The 20,240-nt window shown below is 44.0% G+C and overlaps 1 protein-coding gene across 1 annotated transcript in view; it reads left to right on the forward strand.

The window, feature by feature from the left end:
- The window catches only part of CTCFL (CCCTC-binding factor like), a 38,222-nt gene extending 23,847 nt beyond the window's left edge, over positions 1-14,375 (forward strand). Inside the window, exons 5-8 of the mRNA XM_063297017.1 lie at positions 3,715-3,875; positions 5,853-6,035; positions 10,989-11,112; positions 13,116-14,375. Coding sequence (XP_063153087.1) covers positions 3,715-3,875; positions 5,853-6,035; positions 10,989-11,112; positions 13,116-13,252 — 605 coding nt within the window. The 3' untranslated portion in view covers positions 13,253-14,375. The remainder of the gene's footprint in view (positions 1-3,714; positions 3,876-5,852; positions 6,036-10,988; positions 11,113-13,115) is intronic.
- The last annotated feature ends 5,865 nt before the right edge of the window (positions 14,376-20,240 follow it).

Consider the following 20,240-nt stretch of genomic DNA (forward strand, 5'->3'; position numbering starts at 1 on the left):
CAAGCATTTCTATAAAAATAATTTATTTACAGAAAACAAAAACAAAAGCAAAACATTTAAAGTACTTAGCTCCGTTTGGAGCAAGCCTTGCTGAGCTACATTTCCAGCAGTGAGAGAAAAAGAGGAAGTGAAGAACAAGTCCGGGCAGGTCCTCCCCCCAGGCTATTTTGCATGAAGCACGTGAGAGGAGACAATCAAATGCAACCTTTTTCACTCAGCCAAAATGACTAGGCACAATAATCTATTAGTAGGAAAACCTCAACACCACCCACCCCCAACTCCCTGAGCTGCCCCAAAAGGATACCATGGTCAATGGTATTGAAAGCTGCTGCGAGATCAAGGAGAGCAAGGATGGATGCACTGCCACCATCTCGCTCCCGCCAGAGATCATCCATAAGTGTGACCTATGCCGTTTCTGTCCCATAACTGGGCCTGAAACCTGACTGAAAGGGGTCTAAATAATCCGTTTTCTCCAGGACCCTCTGGAGTTGCAAAGCCACCACTTTCTCAACCACCTTCCCCAAAAAGGGGAGGTGGGAGACTGGACGAAAATTGTCCAGAACAGTAGGGTCCAGCGATGGCTTCTTGAGGAGGGGGTGCACCAACGCCTCTTTAAAGGTAGCCGGGAACACCCCCTCTCCCAAGGATGTATTAACCATCGCATGGACCCAACTACATGTCACCTCCCAGCCTGCTTTTACTAGCCAGGAGGGGCACACATCTAGATGGCACGTGGCATTTACTGTCCGTAGGATCCTGTCCACTTCCTCAGGTCCAACAAGATCAAACTGCTCCCAGATAACTGGGTAAGCCCGTTCCCCTGGTATCTCTCCAGACCAAGCCTCATGCCTGGAGTCTAACTTGGAGTGGATCCGAGCAATTTTGTCCTGAAGATGCTCAGCAAATTCCTCTGCACGGTCCTTGAGGTGGGTCACTGAGCCCACCTTCCCCAAAAGGGATCGAGTGATCTTAAACAGGGCCATTGGGTGGCATTCTGCGGACGCAATAAGAGCAAAGAAGTATTGAAGCTTTTTATCGCCACAAGGTAGGCCTTAATAGCGGCTCTTCCCTGTATTCGGTTGAATTCAGTCTTTGTCTTCCTCCAGCGGCGCACTAGGTGTCTCTTAATCCTCTTCAGAACCCTCAACTCCTCCATAAACTACAGGGAGTGCCGGGTTCGATGGGACAAGATAGGCTGCACAGGAGCGATCCTGTCCTAACAGCCAGGAACCATGCTGAGACAAGGAATAGTTCTCTAGTGCCTTATTACTGCTACATTAGACAGAAAATCCTAACAAACTGAAGAAGCATGGGAAAAACCCAGACAGATAAACCCCAGAAGTTAAGGTGGGTCTGATCTGTGTCTCTTCGAATGGCTGCTTAACTCCTCAGTACTACGCATGCGTTTTCCCCCCTGGATAGAGGCCCCCTCCTGCTCACCATCAGTGCTCATGACAGATCTTGTCCAAGGCCCCAGCCACCTCCCTATTCCAGGCTGCAGCTAGGGCCTCCGCCGGACCAGGCAGCAGATCACCGGGTATAATCCCCAGTTCCCTCTGAAACCCTGCCGGGTCCATCAGTCGCCGGGGGTGGACCAATCTAATGGGTCCTGCCTCCCTGCGGGGGCGGGGGGAGGTGGCATAAGAGAATCTTGGCCACCAGGGTGTGGTCTGACCATGACAAAGGGGACAGCTGTAACTCTCCCCTCAGATCACATTGCCACTGCTCTGACAAGAAAACCAAGTTTGGGGTGAAGCCACTGTCTCGAGTCAGGTCCTGAATTATCTGGGACAGGCCCATGGCTGCCATGGTAGCCATGAACTCCCGAGCCACCTCCGAGGCACACCCCAGGGATGGCAGGTTGAAGTCCCCCAGAACCATAAGCCTGGGGAGCTCCACCACCAGCCCCGAGACGGCCTCGAGCAGCTCAGGCAGGGAGGTTGCCACATAGCAGGGAGGCTGGTACAGTAGCAACACTCCCAACTGCTCTCGGGAACCCAACTTGAAAAACAGGGTCTTACAACCAGCGACTTGCAGAGCAGGGCCCCTGAAAGCCACAAGATACTCTTGGATGACAACAGCCACCCCTCCTCCCCTGCCCTGCCCTGGGATCTTGGCTGGTGCCATTACCTTCCCCAGGGATCGCATTTAGTCTGGCCTCTCTGTCACGACCTTCCCGTCTTGGGTGGCCCTTCACGGTTTAGCTCATGGCATCATTGAGGTGCTCAAGCTCCAGCACCACGACAAGGTAACGATCCTTTGCTGAAGTGTATCCACTTAGTGAACTATAATTAGTGCTATGATGTATGGAAACCCTTACTGCTTTCAATTTTATGAAGCAGTTCAGAAAAATGATTTCCAAGCCCAAAAGAGATGTTGCGTGTACTATGTAGGGCTGGGATCTTCTGCAGTAGCTGAGTTTGCTTTAATCTCTGATTGTTCACATTACAGCTGTTGATACTGTAGAGTAGGGACCTGGGCAGGGGTCAGAGGTTCTCCAGAGGTTGAACAGCAACTCCCAGCATCCTTTTTTAGCTATGTTGGCTGGGAGCTGCAGTCTGATCACAGGTCCAGAGGTCCTCTGTCCCTACTTATACAAGTGGTGTGCCAGAAGCCATGCCAGTAATGGGTAGAATTAAGAGAAATGTAAAGTATATTTAAATTTAATTAAAAGTATATATAGTTTGTTTAACAAATTTCTACAGCCTCTCATCTACCACTGGAACCAGTTGATATGATTATAATTTTCCAATTTGTATTAATAATTTCCCCATCTGCCTAAACAAACATTGCAATTTGGTAACAACTTTGGAGGTCCCTGGACCAGATTTGGGGGGCTTCATGGGGCCTGGGGTCTCAGATTATAACCTTCTAGCGTACACCATATATCTGTAATTATGGGCCTAATCTTACAAAAAGTCTTGTGTGGCACTTTGAAGACACATTCATAACCTCATATGTTTCCACTGATCACAAGTCTAGTTCATCAGCTTTGAATCATATTAGCCAGCCACATTTGACAGCTTGTGTTAGACTCTTTGTTGCAAGCTTGGACCCAGATTTTTCACACCTTGGAATTTGTCCCTGAAGTATTCCATGAGTCTGGCTTATTCAAGAACATTCGTAATGGCTAATGTAAAAATAAGGTATTGTTTAATTAACGTTTATTTAAGCATGTACATAGCAGTAGAAAAACTAATAATTTGCACACTCATTAAGGAACTAGTCTGCTGAGCATTAATGCATGCTTGCTTAAAGTACATCTGCCGCCATCTAATGCCACAGTAGGTGGCTGGACATAATCAATTTTGGCTGATCTCAGAAAAGCTAAGTGGATTCAATCCTGGCTAGTAATTGGATGGGAGACCACTAGAAAACCCCAGGTTGTAGACTAGAAAATTGAAAAGGTATTCTGAAACAAGGCAAGGTCAAACTGCTGCCTTATTGTTGCCAAAACAATAGCATGGATCTTCTGATGTAATCTGAATCAGGAAGGCCTTACCTTTTTTTTTTTTCTTCAATGGATTTAGTGGTCACAGAAGACATGGGATTTATGTGAGCTTAAAATTTAATATATTTTTTAAAAAGTATTTTTTGTCAGTTTAGTACATCTCCTTGAGACTCAGCAACAGCGACCTGTTTCGGCAAAGCCACATGAATGCTCAAAGTATTTTGGAAAAGCAGCAAAACCATATCATGCCACTCCTGTTACAGGTATCCACCTGCGAAACTTGCATTCTTACATTGAGGTGCCGGTCAAGTGCAATTACTGTGAAAGTGCTTTCCATGAGCGCTACGCTCTGCAACAACACAAGAAGATACATAGAAATGAAAAGAGATTTGTGTGCGATCAGTGCAGCTATGCGTGCAAACAGGTATTTGTGAGATTGTCCACCTCCAGTTGCTGTTTATCAGATTTATACGCTGCTTTTCCTGCAGCAGTCTTGGGTGGTGAATATAACATTCCCTCCTATTTTTCCCCACACCAACCAACCTGTCAGGCTGGGCAGGGGGTGACTGTTCCGAAGTCACCCAGGGAGCTTCCATGGCAGAAGGTGGACCTGAATCTGGATCTCCATGGCTGGCTCTCTAATTTGATGACAGTGGTGAGAGGACCTGTTGGCTTTCATCATCATGCAGCTGTTTCCTGATACAAACTCCTACAGAATATCAGCCTTTACTGTTGCAAAGGAGAAGGATTACAGTTAAGCTGTGTGGTGTAGGACTTCCTCTTTAGAGCAAAAATGTTGATAGGGAAGATTGCTCTCTCCCAAGCCACTTCTCTGATCTATATGTCCCAATTAACATTTGAAAGGCCAGAATGAAAATGGGCAAAATTGTATTGGGGTGAGATTGGATCATTATCCATTAACTCCTGGCTTTTAAGAAGTGAGAAAACTATTTTCTGAGATGGTTCACATCAGAAGGAGCTGAATTTTCTTCCTGCTGAAAATGGTCTTATTCCAAAGTCAGGTTGCCCTCACATATCCTGGTTAGTTAAATAGCAACTTCAGAACTAACAGAAACTAAAAGGATGGCTGCTCTAGTAGGAAACTCAGAGGACCCTGAGCTGCATTGGGAATCCATAATTGCTTTCCTTCAAAATGAGAATAGCCGTTTAGTAACACGTTTTAAAACATGGGGGTGGGATGGAGAAATAATGTCACATATAATTTGACTCTTCTTTGCCCCCACCTTAAGTAATCCCAGTCATGGATTCCCATTTGCCTGAATATTTGCTTTTATTGAAATAAGCTGAATTTTCCCCACATGTAATCTTGATGTAGAAATGCATTATTCTTCAACCATTTGTTATGCTTTGGACAGAGTTTGATTTAGATATTTGAAGTTGGTTTGCTTACCTGTGTGCATTCCTTCTTATATCTAAGCTTCATTTTGTTCCAAATTTATTCTTGAACTTGACCTACAATATGCATTGAATGAGGTGCTGCACCTGTTTATTTTTTCAATGACCTTGAATGAAAGTAGGAATCTCTCACAAATGCTGTTTCTACTCGGATTAATGAAAATGGTTGTTTCAACAGTGACAAGCAAATAGGAGTCCATGGTTTGACTGTCACAAATCTCCTTCCCTGGCACCCTCTAAGAGCACATGCAGTACAGGTAGTCCTCGCTTACCGACTGCCTTGTTTAGTGACTGTTCAAAGTTACAGTGGTGGGGGAAAAACAGTTTTGTGACCAATCCTCGCATTTATAGCCATCGCAGTCACACGGTGACATGATCACCATTTGGGCACTTCACAACCAGTGCACATTTATGACCATCACAGTGTCCCACAGTCACATGATTGCCATTTATGTGCTTCACAACTGGTTTGTGACAAGCAGAGTTAATAGAGAAGGTGGAAATAAAATCACAAGTTGTGGTCACATGATGTTTCGCTTAATGGCCACGGCACTTCATTTAATGACCAAAAGGGAAGGGAGGTCATAAGCCAGTTGCCATCACGTGATTTTTCACTTAGTGACTGCGGCGCTTAGTGACAGAGTTGCTGGTCCCAATTGTGGTCGCTAAGTGAGGACTACTTTGTGCGTGCATGCACACACATATACATAGATACACACATATGCAAAACGTGCATGTAGCTCCATTGCATCTCATTCTCGGGGTAGTGTTATTAACCTTTTAGAGTAAAACAATAGGAAATCTTACATTATTTCGAAATAATGAGGCCAGTAGCTTTTAAAAAGTGAGCAGAGAGAACTTGGAAACGGTTGTAAATCGCATGGCCGTTTGGCTGTTCAGCTTCTGACGGATAGTTCTGCATTTGTGCAGCTTGTTAGCAAAATCCTTGGCTTTGTTTTGATGAACCATGTCGTCTTTCCCCCAGGAACGCCACATGGTTGTGCACAAGCGGACACATACCGGTGAGAAACCCTTCGTTTGCCTCTCTTGCAACAAGACCTTCCGGCAGAAACAGCTCTTAACCATTCACTTCAAGAAATGCCACGACTCCAGCTTTGAGCCAAAGGTCTATGCATGTCCCAAGTGTGGCAAGGGCTATTCACGTTGGGTAAGACGACTTGCTTGCCTTTTTGGAGAAGTCTGTAATCCTACAGCTGGAGAACAGCCATTGTACTCAGCGGGTCCCATGCAGATGCTGATTTTCATTGTCCCGGATTTAGCCTTCCAGCCGCCATCTAGACATCTTCAGTTCTGACTCCCATGCTGGTTAGAGATGATGAGAAGTATAGCTGTGCTTCTTGGAAGGCACCAAATCAGCTGCTGTGCCACAGGTGACAGGGCTTAATTGACCAGAAGCTTCTCAGCCACTTTGGAAATCAAATTCTGAATTGGCTCATGATTGCTGAGAACACAACTGGATCATTCCCAGTAAAACCACAGACAACTCCAGTTCTCACAACCCTGGTTGCTTGCAAATGCCATATTCTGATGTTGAGACTATCAGCCAGTGCCACGGAGAGGGAGAGAAGTGAGATACGGGAAGAGGCAAGAAATCAGGGAACGGATTGCATGAGTGTAAAGTTCAAAGGGGAAAGGAAAGGTGCTAAATTCTCCTGTAGTTTTTCCTCTTTGTTCTCATGCAGTTTGATGAAATACCTTTTAGTGGAGGAAAATTTAGGGAATTCTTTTACGGGTAGAATATGAGAGACTTGGATTTATCTAGTAGAAGATGGTCAGGTGATGATGTCTCTATGAATCTCCTCTTTTGAATGTGGAATTTCTCTGCAGCCAAGGGTGTTGTGTTGTGTGTTGTTTATTCATTTAGTTGCTTCCGACTCTTCGTGACTTCATGGACCAGCCCACGCCAGAGCTTCCTGTCGGTCGTCAACACCCCCAGCTCCCCCAGGGACGAGTCCGTCACCTCTAGAATATCATCCATCCACCTTGCCCTTGGTCGGCCCCTCTTCCTTTTGCCCTCCACTCTCCCTAGCATCAGCACCTTCTCCAGGGTGTCCTGTCTTCTCATTATGTGGCCAAAGTATTTCAGTCTTGCCTTTAATATCATTCCCTCAAGTGAGCAGTCTGGCTTTATTTCCTGGAGGATGGACTGGTTTGATCTTCTTGCAGTCCAAGGCACTCTCAGAATTTTCCTCCAACACCACAGTTCAAAAGCATCTATCTTCCTTCTCTCAGCCTTCCTTATGGTCCAGCTCTCGCAGCCATATGTTACTACGGGGAACACCATTGCTTTAACTATGCGGACCTTTGTTGTCAGTGTGATGTCTCTGCTCTTAACTATTTTATCGAGATTTGTCATTGCTCTTCTCCCAAGGATTAAGCGTCTTCTGATTTCCTGACTGCAGTCAGCATCTGCAGTAATCTTCGCACCTAGAAATACAAAGTCTTTCACTGCTCCTACATTTTCTCCCTCTATTTGCCAGTTATCAATCAAGCTGGTTGCCATAATCTTGGTTTTTTTCAGGTTTAGCTGCAAGCCAGCTTCTGCACTTTCTTCTTTCACCTTCATCATAAGGCTCCTCAGTTCCTCTTCGCTTTCAGCCATCAAAGTGGTATCATCTGCATATCTGAGATTGTTAATGTTTCTTCCAGCGATTTTAACTCCAGCCTTGGATTCCTCAAGCCCAGCTTGTCGCATGATGTGTTCTGCATACAAGTTGAATAGGTAGGGTGAGAGGATACAGCCCTGCCGTACTCCTTTCCCAATCTTAAACCAGTCTGTTGTTCCCTGGTCTGTTCTTACTGTTGCTACTTGGTCGTTATACAGATTCTTCAGAAGGCATACAAGATGACTTGGTATCCCCATACCACTAAGAACTTGCCACAATTTGTTCTGGTCCACACAGTCAAAGGCTTTAGAATAGTCAATAAAACAGAAATAGATCTTTTTCTGAAACTCCCTGGCTTTTTCCATTCTCCAGCGGATATTGGCAATTTGGTCCCGAGTTCCTCTGCCTTTTCTAAACCCAGCTTGTACATCTGGCAATTCTCGCTCCATGAATTGCTGAAGTCTACCTTGCAGGATCTTGAGCATTACCTTACTGGCAAGTGAAATAAGTGCCACTGTTCAATAGTTTGAACATTCTTTAGTGTTCCCCTTTTTTGGTATGGGGATATAAATTGATTTTTTCCCAATCTGATGGCCATTCTTGTGTTTTCCAAATTTGCTGGCATATAGCATGCATTACCTTGACAGCATCATCTTGTAAGATTTTGAACAGTTCAGCTGGGATGCCGTCGTCTCCTGCTGCCTTGTTATTAGCAATGCTTCTTAAGGCCCATTCAACCTCACTCTTCAGGATGTCTCGCTCTAGCTCACTGACCATACCGTCAAAGCTATCCCCGATATTGTTATCCTTCCTATGCAGGTCTTCTGTATATTCTTGCCACCTTTTCTTGATCTCTTCTTCTTCTGTTAGGTCCTTGCCATCTTTCTTTTTGATCAAACCCATTTTTGCCTGGAATTTACCTCCGATGTTTCTAATTTTATGGAAGAGGTCTCTTGACCTTCCTATTCTATTGTCCTCTTCCACTTCCGCGCATTGCTTGTTTAAAAATAATTCCTTATCTCTTCTGGCTAACCTCTGGAATTTTGCATTTAATTGGGCATATCTCCCCCTATCACTGTTGCCTTTTGCTTTCCTTCTTTCTTGGGCTACTTCTAGTGTCTCAGCAGACAGCCATTTTGCCTTCTTGGTTTTCTCTTTCTTTGGGATGTATTTTGTTGCCACCTCCTGAACAATGTTGCAAACTTCTGTCCATAGTTCTTCCGGGACCCTATCTACTAAATCCAGTCCCTTAAATTGATTCTTCACCTCCACTGCATATTGCTTAGGAATATTAGTGAGCTCATATCTAGCTGATCTGTGGGTCTTCCCTAATCTCTTTAGTCTGATCCTAAATTGTGCAAGAAGAAGTTCATGATCTGAACTACAGTCAACTCCAGGTCTTGTTTTTACCGACTGTAGAGGTGTCCGCCACCTTTGGCTGCAAAGGATGCAGTCAATCTGATTTCGGTGTTGTCCATCTGGTGAAGTCCATGTATAAAGCCATCTCTTAGGTTGTTGGAAGAGAGTGTTTGTTATGCAGAGTGAGTTGTCTTGGCAAAATTCTATCAGCCTATGTCCTGCTTCGTTTTGTTCTCCCAGGCCATGCTTACCTGTAATTCCAGGTGTCGTTTGACTGCCCACCTTAGCATTCCAGTCTCCCGTGATGAATATACCATCTCTTTTAGGCGTGTTGTCCAGCAGGTGCTGCAGATCCTCATAGAACTGCTCTACTTCAGCTTCTTCAGCATCTGTGGTTGGGGCGTATATTTGGATCACTGTGATGTTAGATGGCTTGCCCTGAATTTGAATTGAGTTCGTTCTATCGTTTTTTGGATTGTATCCAAGCACTGCTTTAGCCACTTTACTATTAATTATGAAGGCTACTCCATTTCTTCTGTGGTCCTCTTGTCCACAGTAGTAGATCTGGTGGTTGTCTGATGTGAAGTGGCCCATTCCAGTCCATTTCAGTTCACTGACACCCAAAATGTCTATCTTTAATCTTGACATCTCACCAATTGTCATGCACTGCCTACCGCAGAGTAAAACACTGACGCTGATTCATATGAGAGCAGGTTCAGGTTTATTTCTTACGTAGTAACAGTTGCGAAAAAAAGCTGAGAGTGAGGAGAGCGCGCCGGTGCGGGGTTTAAATATCCCACGCCGGTCAGCGCCCCCTCACCCTGGGTCACGTCATCCCCCCTTTGTCCTGCATGCTGTCTTGCCGGTAGGTGAAGGGTTGCGAGGCCCCAGCGGGTGCCCCGGGATTGCCCATCATCGGTTTCCTCATTCAGCCGGTGATTGCTGTCAGCTGGGCGATCTCCGTTGCGCTTGTGCTAACAGCTTGGGTGTGCCTCGCGATCCTCCTATCCTTTGTCTTTTCTTTTCTCTCTTTTGTGTTTTGATGGCTGCATGCTCCGGCTAGGGTCTGTGGTTTTTGTTGTGCGTGCTATGCTTATCTTGAGCCCCTTCCTCTGTTTCCTCGTTATTGTCATGTGTGCCGTTGTGCTGATGTCTTCAGCTCAACGGCACTCATGACACCAATAACCACATCCAGTTTGCCCTGGCTCATAGATCTTACGCAGCCAAGGGTAGACATCATAAAGAAACCAGTCACATTGGATTTTTCCCAATTGTGGTGCCCCTGGTATTGCTAAGCCGAAGTCTAGAATTTAATGGAGAATTCCCTTAGCTTGGAGAAATCCAGAGAAAACTTCCACCCCATTTCTTCACTCACAAAGTTGGTAGAGAATTTTAAGAGGCCTTTTGTGTTGCACTAATAACAGAAGGACAACAACATCTGTGTTGGTCTGGGCTGCTGTGCCTAGCAGGGCTGGGGAGAGGTGGGCAGGATGGTTATTTGGAGGTTGGTCTGTTTGCTTGTTTGTTTAATTTATATAGCCACCCATCTCAAACCATTGACTCTGGGCAGCTAATGATTATGAAAACGGTTGTACAAAACAGTACAAAAGAAATTAATTACAAATAGCAGTCAAGAGATATTAGAATCTGTTGGTGTCAGCACAACCAGGAAACAGGGCCCTTTGCACACTTTGGGTCCTGGGCACAAAGCCAAGTCTTCAAGGCCTTCCAAAAAGCCAAAAGGTTCGGGACCATCCTAATCTCAGGAGGGACGATGCTCCAGAGCGCAGGCCCCACAGCAGAAAAGGCGTGTCTCCTGGTCCCCGCCAGCTGACATTCCTTGACTGACGGGACCTGGGGCATGCCCATCCTGCTGGACCGGACTGGACGGGTAGAGACAACTAGGAAAAGACAGTCCCTCAGGTAAGCCAGTCCCAAACCATGAAGGGCTTTAAAGCTTGTGTATCAACCTTCCCTATCCTGCTGCCTTGAACTCTGATTCCATCCTGCCTTGCTGACTTGGTCATGCTGGCTAGGGAAGGGCACTGAACATTATGTCCCTTTCCTAAAGCAGCAGGCATTCGTGCCATTAACCAGTTGGGTAAATTCTCTTTTGGCCCTTTTTTCCTGCATAGAATAACATGCGCAAGCACGCTGAAAAGTGCGGAGAGGCAGGAGCCGTTCAAAGCTCTCTGTCCTGCAAAGCAAGCAAGAGGAAGAAGAGGGAAAAGGGAAGTCATCCTGTGGCCAAACAAGAAGGTAACGGGCTCTTTTAGCAAGGAAGGGATGTTTTTTCTGGCCAGGTTTATAGTCTGCACATACATACATACATACATAAAACAATAAGGAATTGGTACTTACTTATGCATTGAATTTTATTACCGCCCATCTCACCCCCAAAGGAGGGACTCTGGACAGTTTATAGAAGCAAAATTTAAAATTCAATATCAATATAAACACAGTAAAAAATAGACAATAAAAATATAAAATATAATATAAATATAATATAAATATAAAATAATATAAAAATTTACCTTTTTATCACAGGTAGTTCTCGCTTAATGAACACAGTTGGAACCGGAATTTTAGTTGCTAAGCATAGCAGTCATTAAGCAAATTTGACCCGATTTTACAATCTTTTTTGTGGTAGTCGTTAAACAAATCACCGTGGGTGTTAAGTGAATCATGTGGTCATTAAGCAAATCACATGGTTCCCCATTGATTTTGCTTGCCAGGAGCCATCTAGGAAGATCAAAAATGGCAGTCATGTGACCACAGGATGCTGCGACAGTCATAAATGTGAACCAGTTGCCAAGCTCCCAAACTGTGATCATGTGGCTGCGGGGATGCTGCGATGGTTGTAGGTGTGAGGACCAGTCGTAAGTCATTTTTTTCAGAACTATCGTAGGTCCAAACCATCACTAAACAAATGGTTGTTAAGCGAGGACTACCTGCATGTTAAAATCTGTTTTTGTAAATGTGAAGAAAAGAAACAAGGTCACCCCTAGAAGTAATTTCCACTTCATTTTAGCAGGATTACCAGCCTTGGGTACTCCTGTGAATGGAGGTGAGCTGCTGTGCGCTGAAGTACTGATTTACCTCTTCTTCCTCCACTCCATCTTGTATCAAAATAATGTCCCCTTATGTTGAGATTTGAGCTGTCTAGCATTGAGAAAACTCATCCCTGTTTAATACAAGTTTCCCTGGTCCTAGGACAACCATTCCCAACTCTGTTGCTCTCAGCATTGGCCATGCTAAATAGGGAATGCTGGAAATTAAACTCCACACAGGATGAGGAAGGTTATCATAGCACAACAACTTAATGCAGTGTTTTTCAACTTTGGCCACTTTAAGATGTGTGGACTTCAACTCCCAGAACTCCCCAGCCAGCCATGGCTGGCTGGGGAGTTCTGGGAGTTGAAGTCCACACATCTTAAAGTGGTCAAGGTTGAGAAACACTGGCTTAACGGGTACACAGCATGAGTAACTTCAAGTAAATGTCTTGGCCTTTTACTGTATGCAATTTGGCTTCCCATGCTCATGAGTTGTCCATTTTAAAGAATTACTTGCCTTTTAGCAAAAACTTTCCATTTTGGTTCAACGATGATGATGATGATGATGATGTATGGTGCACATATTTCTAAACTTTTTTTCCTGGCCAAATAGCCATGTTTTAATACATAATTGTTTCGCTTGAACACACAGTAAGCTGCTACCCATTAGAAGCACCCTTTTTTATCCTGTTTCTTTCAGACATTAGGGAGACAGGTGAGCTTGCCTTGTCTGCTGCCCCATAATATTTAGAGTTATTCATTGCCACCATCCCCCATGACAGTTTTATTGGTATAATTAGGACCAAGGTTGGTAAGGAAAATACAATCATTAATCAGTTTGAAGCATGCAAGGTATTTTCAATTTCAGTAGTCATGTATAAAAGTATTCTCTCTGCTTATATAATGAGCCCAGAGACCCTTATCGTTATGTTGCAATTTTTTTTGTACTCTTTTTTTTTTTCATACATCCTGGGCTCCCTGTCACCTCCTTTCATCTATAGCCAGTTATGGCCCTCCATAACTCCAAATTTAGTTGGAGAAAGAAGGGCTCTGCACAATGTAGTATATAGAAAAGGGGTTGTTGGGAGGAACAGAAAGAGGAATTGCCAAAATTCAAGCAAGAGAACTGCTGATTTTTTGGTGCCTACAGCACCCTACAGCTCTCTTAGCAGATGTCCATATTGACCTGCATTATTTTTTCTCTTCAAGAGGCTGTTTGTGTAAACACTCCATTCCGCACCTCGTACAGTGTTTCTATCGGAGCATGGAAGGAGAAAGAAACTGCTCTGGATGACAATAAAGGAGGAATTACTTGTGAGATGATCTTCAATTTGATGGACAAGTAGTGTTGTTGTCCCTTCTTCTTTCTTGCAAAGTAATGACCTCAGCTCTAGGAGAGCATTAAAACCCAGATGGAGGTCTGTGGTGTCTTCTCGTAATGATGTTACTCGCAGGCTAAAGCTTGCTCACTGCCTTGCCTTTTGGCCTTGTCTTGATAGTGCTGTGTAGAGGGAGGACTCTTAACATGAAGTTAAATGTTTGGAATCCTTTCCAGTGCTGACTGTTTCCGTTGTTTTCAGTCCAAGAGTTTTAGTTAACCAGAGTTGGGGTTAAGCTCTGATTTGAATTTATTCTTCGGTGGGGATGTTGGAGACCGTCTTGGAAAGTGTGACTGAGAACATTTGTTATTCAGAGCGCTGGAAATTAAATGGGAGAGAGATTGTTGCCTGCTATGTATTCATTCATCCTACTTCTAAATCGCTTTGCCGAAAATATAGAGAATATGACTATAAGTGACCTTACCCTCATTGTTCTACTGTCACCTGCAATGGTTTGGGAGGATTCCCCATTGCTTTTCAAGGCAGATTCATCTCCAGGTCAGGTTTGGATGTTAGCGTAGGATCAGGGATCTTTAAATTTTTGCTCCCAGCTGCAACCCAAGCTCCTGCAATTTGTATGGCAAAACAGATCCCATTGAACTGAATGGAAATTTTGATTGAAATGTTTGCTGGCATGAGCTCCAGTCTTGATCAAGACAACAGTATGGATAATGGGTTAAAATCCTTCTACCGTCAACATAAGGGTTCCATGGGCGTTCAAAGGGAAGGCCAAATGTGTGTGCCATTTTAGCATTGTCATAGTTTGCTAGAGATACCATTGAAAGTCCAGATTAAATTCTCCATAGTTAAACAGTTTGTAGGGTGGGCAAATTAGTACAATTAAGGTATATGCACTTGTGCTCTTCATGCTACAAAAATATGTTATTTGCCCAGAGACACCAAGAGATACTAAACAAAATGTGTAGACGCTAGAGAAAACAATGGCTCTATTGTACCAGATTTGACTACATATGTGTGTGCTTTGGGTGTGTATCTGTTACCTCCCTCCGTGTTGTGCTACTTAACTAGAAACAGCCCAGTAGAGGGGAATATCCATTTAACCTAAGCCTGAAGTACAATCCTGGCTACTTTATCCCAGTTGTTTCTACATGAGACACATTTTTGTGTTTTACTTCAGCATCTGTTTTGATGTGTCTTTGTGTGTGTACGCATGCACACACACATACATCACGTATACCTCAGTTTGAATGTTTCCATTCAGCTGATTAGTAGGAATAATCAGAAAGGAACGTTTTCTTCTTTAGTGGAAATTCAAGGCAACTGCTCAAGTTTTCAGTTTGTATTTTTATGAGGTCTGTGGAATCCTCTTCTCTGAAAGTTAAGAATTACTTAAATATAGTGAGATCTTATCTTCCTGTCTTCATTGTATGTTTACCAACCTGGGGAATAATTCTGTGAATGATTTTTGCTCTTTTAACAAATAGAGAAAAATTCACATTCATGCATGCTCAGAAGAAACTGAGTATGGTATAAACAGTGAAGAAAGGCTTAATGGGTCTTGGAGGTGTCTGGATTAAGTCATGATTTGGTCAAGATAATGAAACATGTATTGTGATATTATGACACATGTCCATACCTGGCATACTTGTGTGCAACATCACAACACATGTTCCATCAAAACCCTAAGTCAATTTTAGCCAGAAATATGTACAGAAACATCAACCATTAGCAAATATATGCACTATAAATCAAGCCATGTCTTGCAACTCTGAACTAAAAAAGTCAAGATGGTGGCCCCAAATGAGTGTCAGAAGGCACATAAAAAAGGGACAGGGCTTAGTCGCATCTGCCGTCTTGAGTTTTTGACATGCACAACCCTGTCTGTCCCCTTCTTCACTTCCATCAACAGCCAAAGTTCACTCGGGGAAAGTTGTTTAAGGCCCACCAGAATCTGGAGTCTCCACAAATCTGTGTTAAGCCTTCCAGAAACAAGAAAGGAATGCTAGCCTCATTCCCAAAATTTCCAGGAGTGTCTCAGACATCCATAAATACATCTATGTGCTGTACAAGATCCCATAAAAATGTCTGGCAGTCTGCTGTTTTAAAAAAAATTCAGATAATAGGAACTAAGAATATTTTCTGCGTTTTAACCTTGTTAAAAGGTTTTTTGCTTAAAAAAACTGAGTTAATCCATGCCTTATGGTATGTCACAGAGTTACAGGAAGGATGCTACTGTTCTCCCCTTCTCTCTCACCACTTGTCTTCTCATCGTATGGAACACAAGCGTGTACACAATTGAAAAATACTTTTCTCCTATGGAAACCGCGCTACCACGAAGTTAACTTTTAAGTGAATTTGAACAAGTTTTTAACATGGAAATAATCTCCACAAAACCATGTTTCTCTTGAATCAAATACCCCCAATAGTTGGTTAAATATTAAAGCTAAAGTCTTGTGTCAAGATGCTGCTACTTATTTCTTTTTCTTTTTAAAGATGTTACAATAAGTAACTCATAGAGATCAGAATAAATAAGGTTAGTTTAGGTGAGTGGGTTTTTTTTTATGATAACGGTGCAATAGTATTTTGTTGTTCACTTATTTGTCAAGAAAAGACAGCAGTGCTGTTGAAACTGATGCCTTCCCTGTGTTTTATTAGAATACTAGAGCTATTTTGAGGCTCAGTGGGAAAAATTGCTGGGCTGTTGTTGCTCAGGCACAGAAATACGAAGTATAATTGGTTCCTGTTTAATAAAAGTTTTTGTGCACTGTTTGCTTTATTCAGCAGTTCTCTAAAACCATTGGATGTCTGGGTAAAACCAGAATTAAAATATTCTGCCGTGTGAACATCCAGAGTTAGGGTTAGGACTTGGGAGCTTGTGTATAAAATCTGCAGAGATGGATCAGGCATTGCAAACGTAAACATCTATTCCTAACCACACCAACATCAGCCTGACAAAACATGTGACATCATGATACAAGCTTGCCCTTGTATTTGCATCGCAGTGTCACATGCACATACAGAAGGGTTGGAGTTTGCATTGTGATGCTGCGTTACGGATTTCATCCCTTGCCACCTCCCCTTGCTTATGATAGCAGGGCCCTTAGGCCTTCTCTCAACGAAAGAGCATAAGAATTGCTCTGCTGGGTCCATCTAGTGAACATTCTGTTACCCAACCAGGCATCCCCTTTCCCACCGTTGCTCCCTAACAGCTGGTATTTCAGGCGCTGTCTGTGCTTCCAATTCACAGAATACAATCACTGCCTCATTAATTTATCTTGTCGCCTTCTAAAATCACTAAAATCTAATGGCAGCAAAATGCCACCTTGTTCAAAGAAGCCTTTTATTTGTTGAAAATGTCCCGATGCTGGATGGATGACTACAAGTTAAAATACTGGGAGAGAGGGACAAAAAGCTTCCTCTGTTCACATTTTCAATACCTACTTTCACTTCAACCTCAAGAGTCCTAGAAATTGTAGTCTTAACTCTTCGTATGGTTCCTTCATTATTTCAGTGTCCTTTTTCAAACTGTTTCCAGCTCAAGGTGATGGTGGTTCCAGGTGACTTGGGACTCTTAATTCTGTCTAAAGCCTAGGGCAGTGTTTCTCAAAGTGTGGTCTGAGGACCGCTGGGGGTTCCCAAAACCACCTCAGGGGTCCATGAAATCAAAAGTATTTGCCAGCCTGTGTTGAAAAATAATACAATACTAAAATCCCATCAAACAATCATGGGAAGTGGTAGCGGCAGTGAATGCATCAATTTTAAGTTTTAGTAAAGTAAATAACAATAAATATATCCCATACAAACAAAAGTTATTGGGGGTCCTCCATAATTTTTAAAAGTGGGTAGAGGTCCTGAGAGAGAAAAGTTGCAGAATATGGGGCAAGTGACAAACTTAGAAAAAGAGTGAGAAATCGGAACAAGCTACAAGCTATCTGGCTGGCCTATGGGGTTGGAAGCTAAGCAGGCTTAATTACTCCTTGGATGGGAGACCACCAGGACAATCCAATCCTATAGATTCCAGCCTTTGTCAACTTTTTGACCCTGGAGGAACCCTTGAAATATTTTTCATGCCTCGGGGAACCCTTGTACATTCAGGCTCAAATATAGGCCGGTTGTCATGAGTACTGATGGTGAGCAGGAGGGGGCCCCTATCCAGGGGGGAAAATGCATGAGTAGTACTGAGGAGTTAAGCAGCCATTCGAAGAGACACAGATCAGACCCGCCTTAACTTTTGGGGTTTATCTGTCTGGGTTTTTCCCACGCTTCTTCAGTTTGTTAGGATTTTCTGTCCAATGTAGCAGTAATAAAACACTAGAGACCTATTCCTTGTCTCAGCGTGGTTTCTGGCTGTTAGGACATCAATCCTAACAAACTCACTACTCCCATTGAAAGAGGGAGGAACAAAAAAAAAAAGAAGAGACATTTGGGAAAATGTCTTCAGAAAACCAGGAAATTCAGCAAGCCATCCAACAACTGGCAGCAGCATTGCAACAACATCAACAACAAGTAGATCTCCAGATCAATACATTACAAGCAGCCATGCTACAGCAGTTACAACAACCAGCTCCGATTAACCCACAACCGATGCCAGCAGCAGCAGCTCTGCCAGTAGTCTTGAGATCCCAGGGCAGTCTACTAGAGAAGTTTGGAGGAGAAGCAGGACAGTTGAGAACCTTTCTCACACAGTGCACAATGTTTTTCGACAGCAGACCGGCAGAGTTTCCCACAGACAGAACCAGAGACCTTCATTTTAAGTCTGCTAAAGGGCCCAGCAGCCAAATGGGCTATTCCCATGGTGGAGAACAATGACTCAATTCTCAACGACTACCAGAATTTTCTGGCAGGGTTCCGAGCACACTTTGATGACCCGATCAGAGAGGTCACTGCCAGCTGGGAAATTTGGAAGCTCAAGCAAGGCAACAAGAGGGTGGGAATTTACATTGCTGATTTCAAGCTGTTAGCAGGAGATCTGGACTGGAATGAGAGTGCCTTGAAAGACCAATTCAAACGGGCTGGATGAAGAAACTAAAAATGAATTAGTGTGCCAGGGAACACCAGCTACCCTAGAAGGTTTATATCAACTGTCTGTGGTTGTAGACGCCAGTCTAGAAGAGCTCAGACAGATGCAGCCGGGGAGAAACGGGCCTCAGAGAGCTTCCAGGATTTCCAGCTCTCTCCGCAGCATCTCTTTACTCAGGACCAGAGGAGCCGATGCAGATCGGGGCGAGCAGGAGGCTTATTTCCGAGGCTGAGAGACAGAGAAGGAGAGAGAGAGCCCTCTGTTTCTGCTGCGGAGTCCAGGGGCACATGGTGAGAGCTTGCCCAGAGAGAAGCCAAGCAAATTCCATAAGAGCCCCAGGGCAAGCAGCAGAACCAAGAGCCACCTCCACCTCGACTTCCAACCAGGGAAACTCCGTCAGTCTCCCTCCACAGAGCTCAGCAGGGAGACCATCAATCAATTAAGGAGGACTCATTCCAAGGATTCCAGGCAATCCTTTTACTACTTACCAGTCATAATGCACGTAAACCCAGAGCACCAGGTCAAGCTAGAGGCCCTCGTGGATTCCAGAGCTTCCACCAATTTTATTGATGTACAGACTGTACAAGACTTCAACATCCCAACCATAGAATTTCCACGTCCCATAGAAGTTGAGACCATTGACAGCCAGCCCCTCAAGGCAGGGCCAATTAGAAGTTTCACAGAACCTTTGCAACTAACAACGGGAGACCACACTGAGTGGATCCAACTTTATGTTACTGCATCACTTAATGTGCCTATAGTCCTGGGCACACCTTGGCTGAAGATCCACAACCCATTGTTGAACTGGACTATGGGAGCAATCTCCTTCCCAGCTAAGGAATGCCAGCACCACAAGATTCAAGCCGCTCTCCTCTCTCCAGCAACCAACGTAGTCACGGAAGCAGGGGGGGTCCAGTTGCCAGCCAAGTATGCAGATTTCGCAGACGTTTTCAGCGAACAAGAGGCCACAGCACTACCACCCCCCCATAGGGACTGTGATTGCACCATTGAGTTGATACCAGGAGCCAAGATTCCAGCAAGGAAACAATATCCCATGTCCCCCAAGGAACTAGCCACCTTAAAGGATTACTTGGATTCTAATCTCCAAAAGGGTTTCATCCGACCATCTACTTCCCCAGCATCTGCTCCTACCTTCTTCGTACGAAAGAAGCTTGACCCATTGGCACCGGCAAACCAGGAGGCACCTATGAGAGTGGTGCATGATTTCAGTTCCCTCAATAATGTCACGGTCAAGGAAAATTACCCACTTCCCCTAATATCTGATCTGCTGGATCGCTTACAGAAAGCACACATTTTTAGTAGGTTGGACCTCAGGAATGTGTACAATCTGATCCGGATGAAAGAGGGGCATGAATATCTGACTGCCTTCGATACCAGGTTTGGTAAATTTGAGTACCTTGTTTTGCCCTTTGGCTTGTTCAATGCAGGAGCCATATTTTCCCGATTTATGAATCAAATTTTCTCTGATTTACTAGATAAGTATCTGGTCATTTATCTAGATGACATATTAATATTCTCTGAGGATGCTACAACTCATGTAACCCATGTACGTAATGTCTTACAAAGACAGAGAGAGAACAAGCTGTTCGCCAAGCTAGAGAAGTGTGCCTTTGATTTAACTGAGTTACATTTCCTGGGCTATAAAATATCAACAGAAGGCATATCCATGGATCCTTCTAAGGTCCAGGCAATTCTCTCTTGGCAACCCCCCCCCCCCCAAAATGTGAAAGAGGTACAAAAATTTCTAGGATTCTGCAGTTTTTACAGGAGATTCATAAATAAATTTAGTGACAGGGCTAAACCCCTCACACAGCTTTTGAAGAAAGGATCAAAATTCATTTGGGGGGGAGAGGGAGCAAGCAGCCTTCCAAGAATTTAAGCAGCTCTTTGCATCCCAGCCGCTTTTGAAGCATCCTGATCCCACAAAGCAATTCATAATGCATTCAGATGCTT

The sequence above is a fragment of the Candoia aspera genome, chromosome 3 (assembly GCF_035149785.1).
Source record: "Candoia aspera isolate rCanAsp1 chromosome 3, rCanAsp1.hap2, whole genome shotgun sequence".
Classification (NCBI taxonomy): Eukaryota; Metazoa; Chordata; class Lepidosauria; order Squamata; family Boidae; genus Candoia; species Candoia aspera.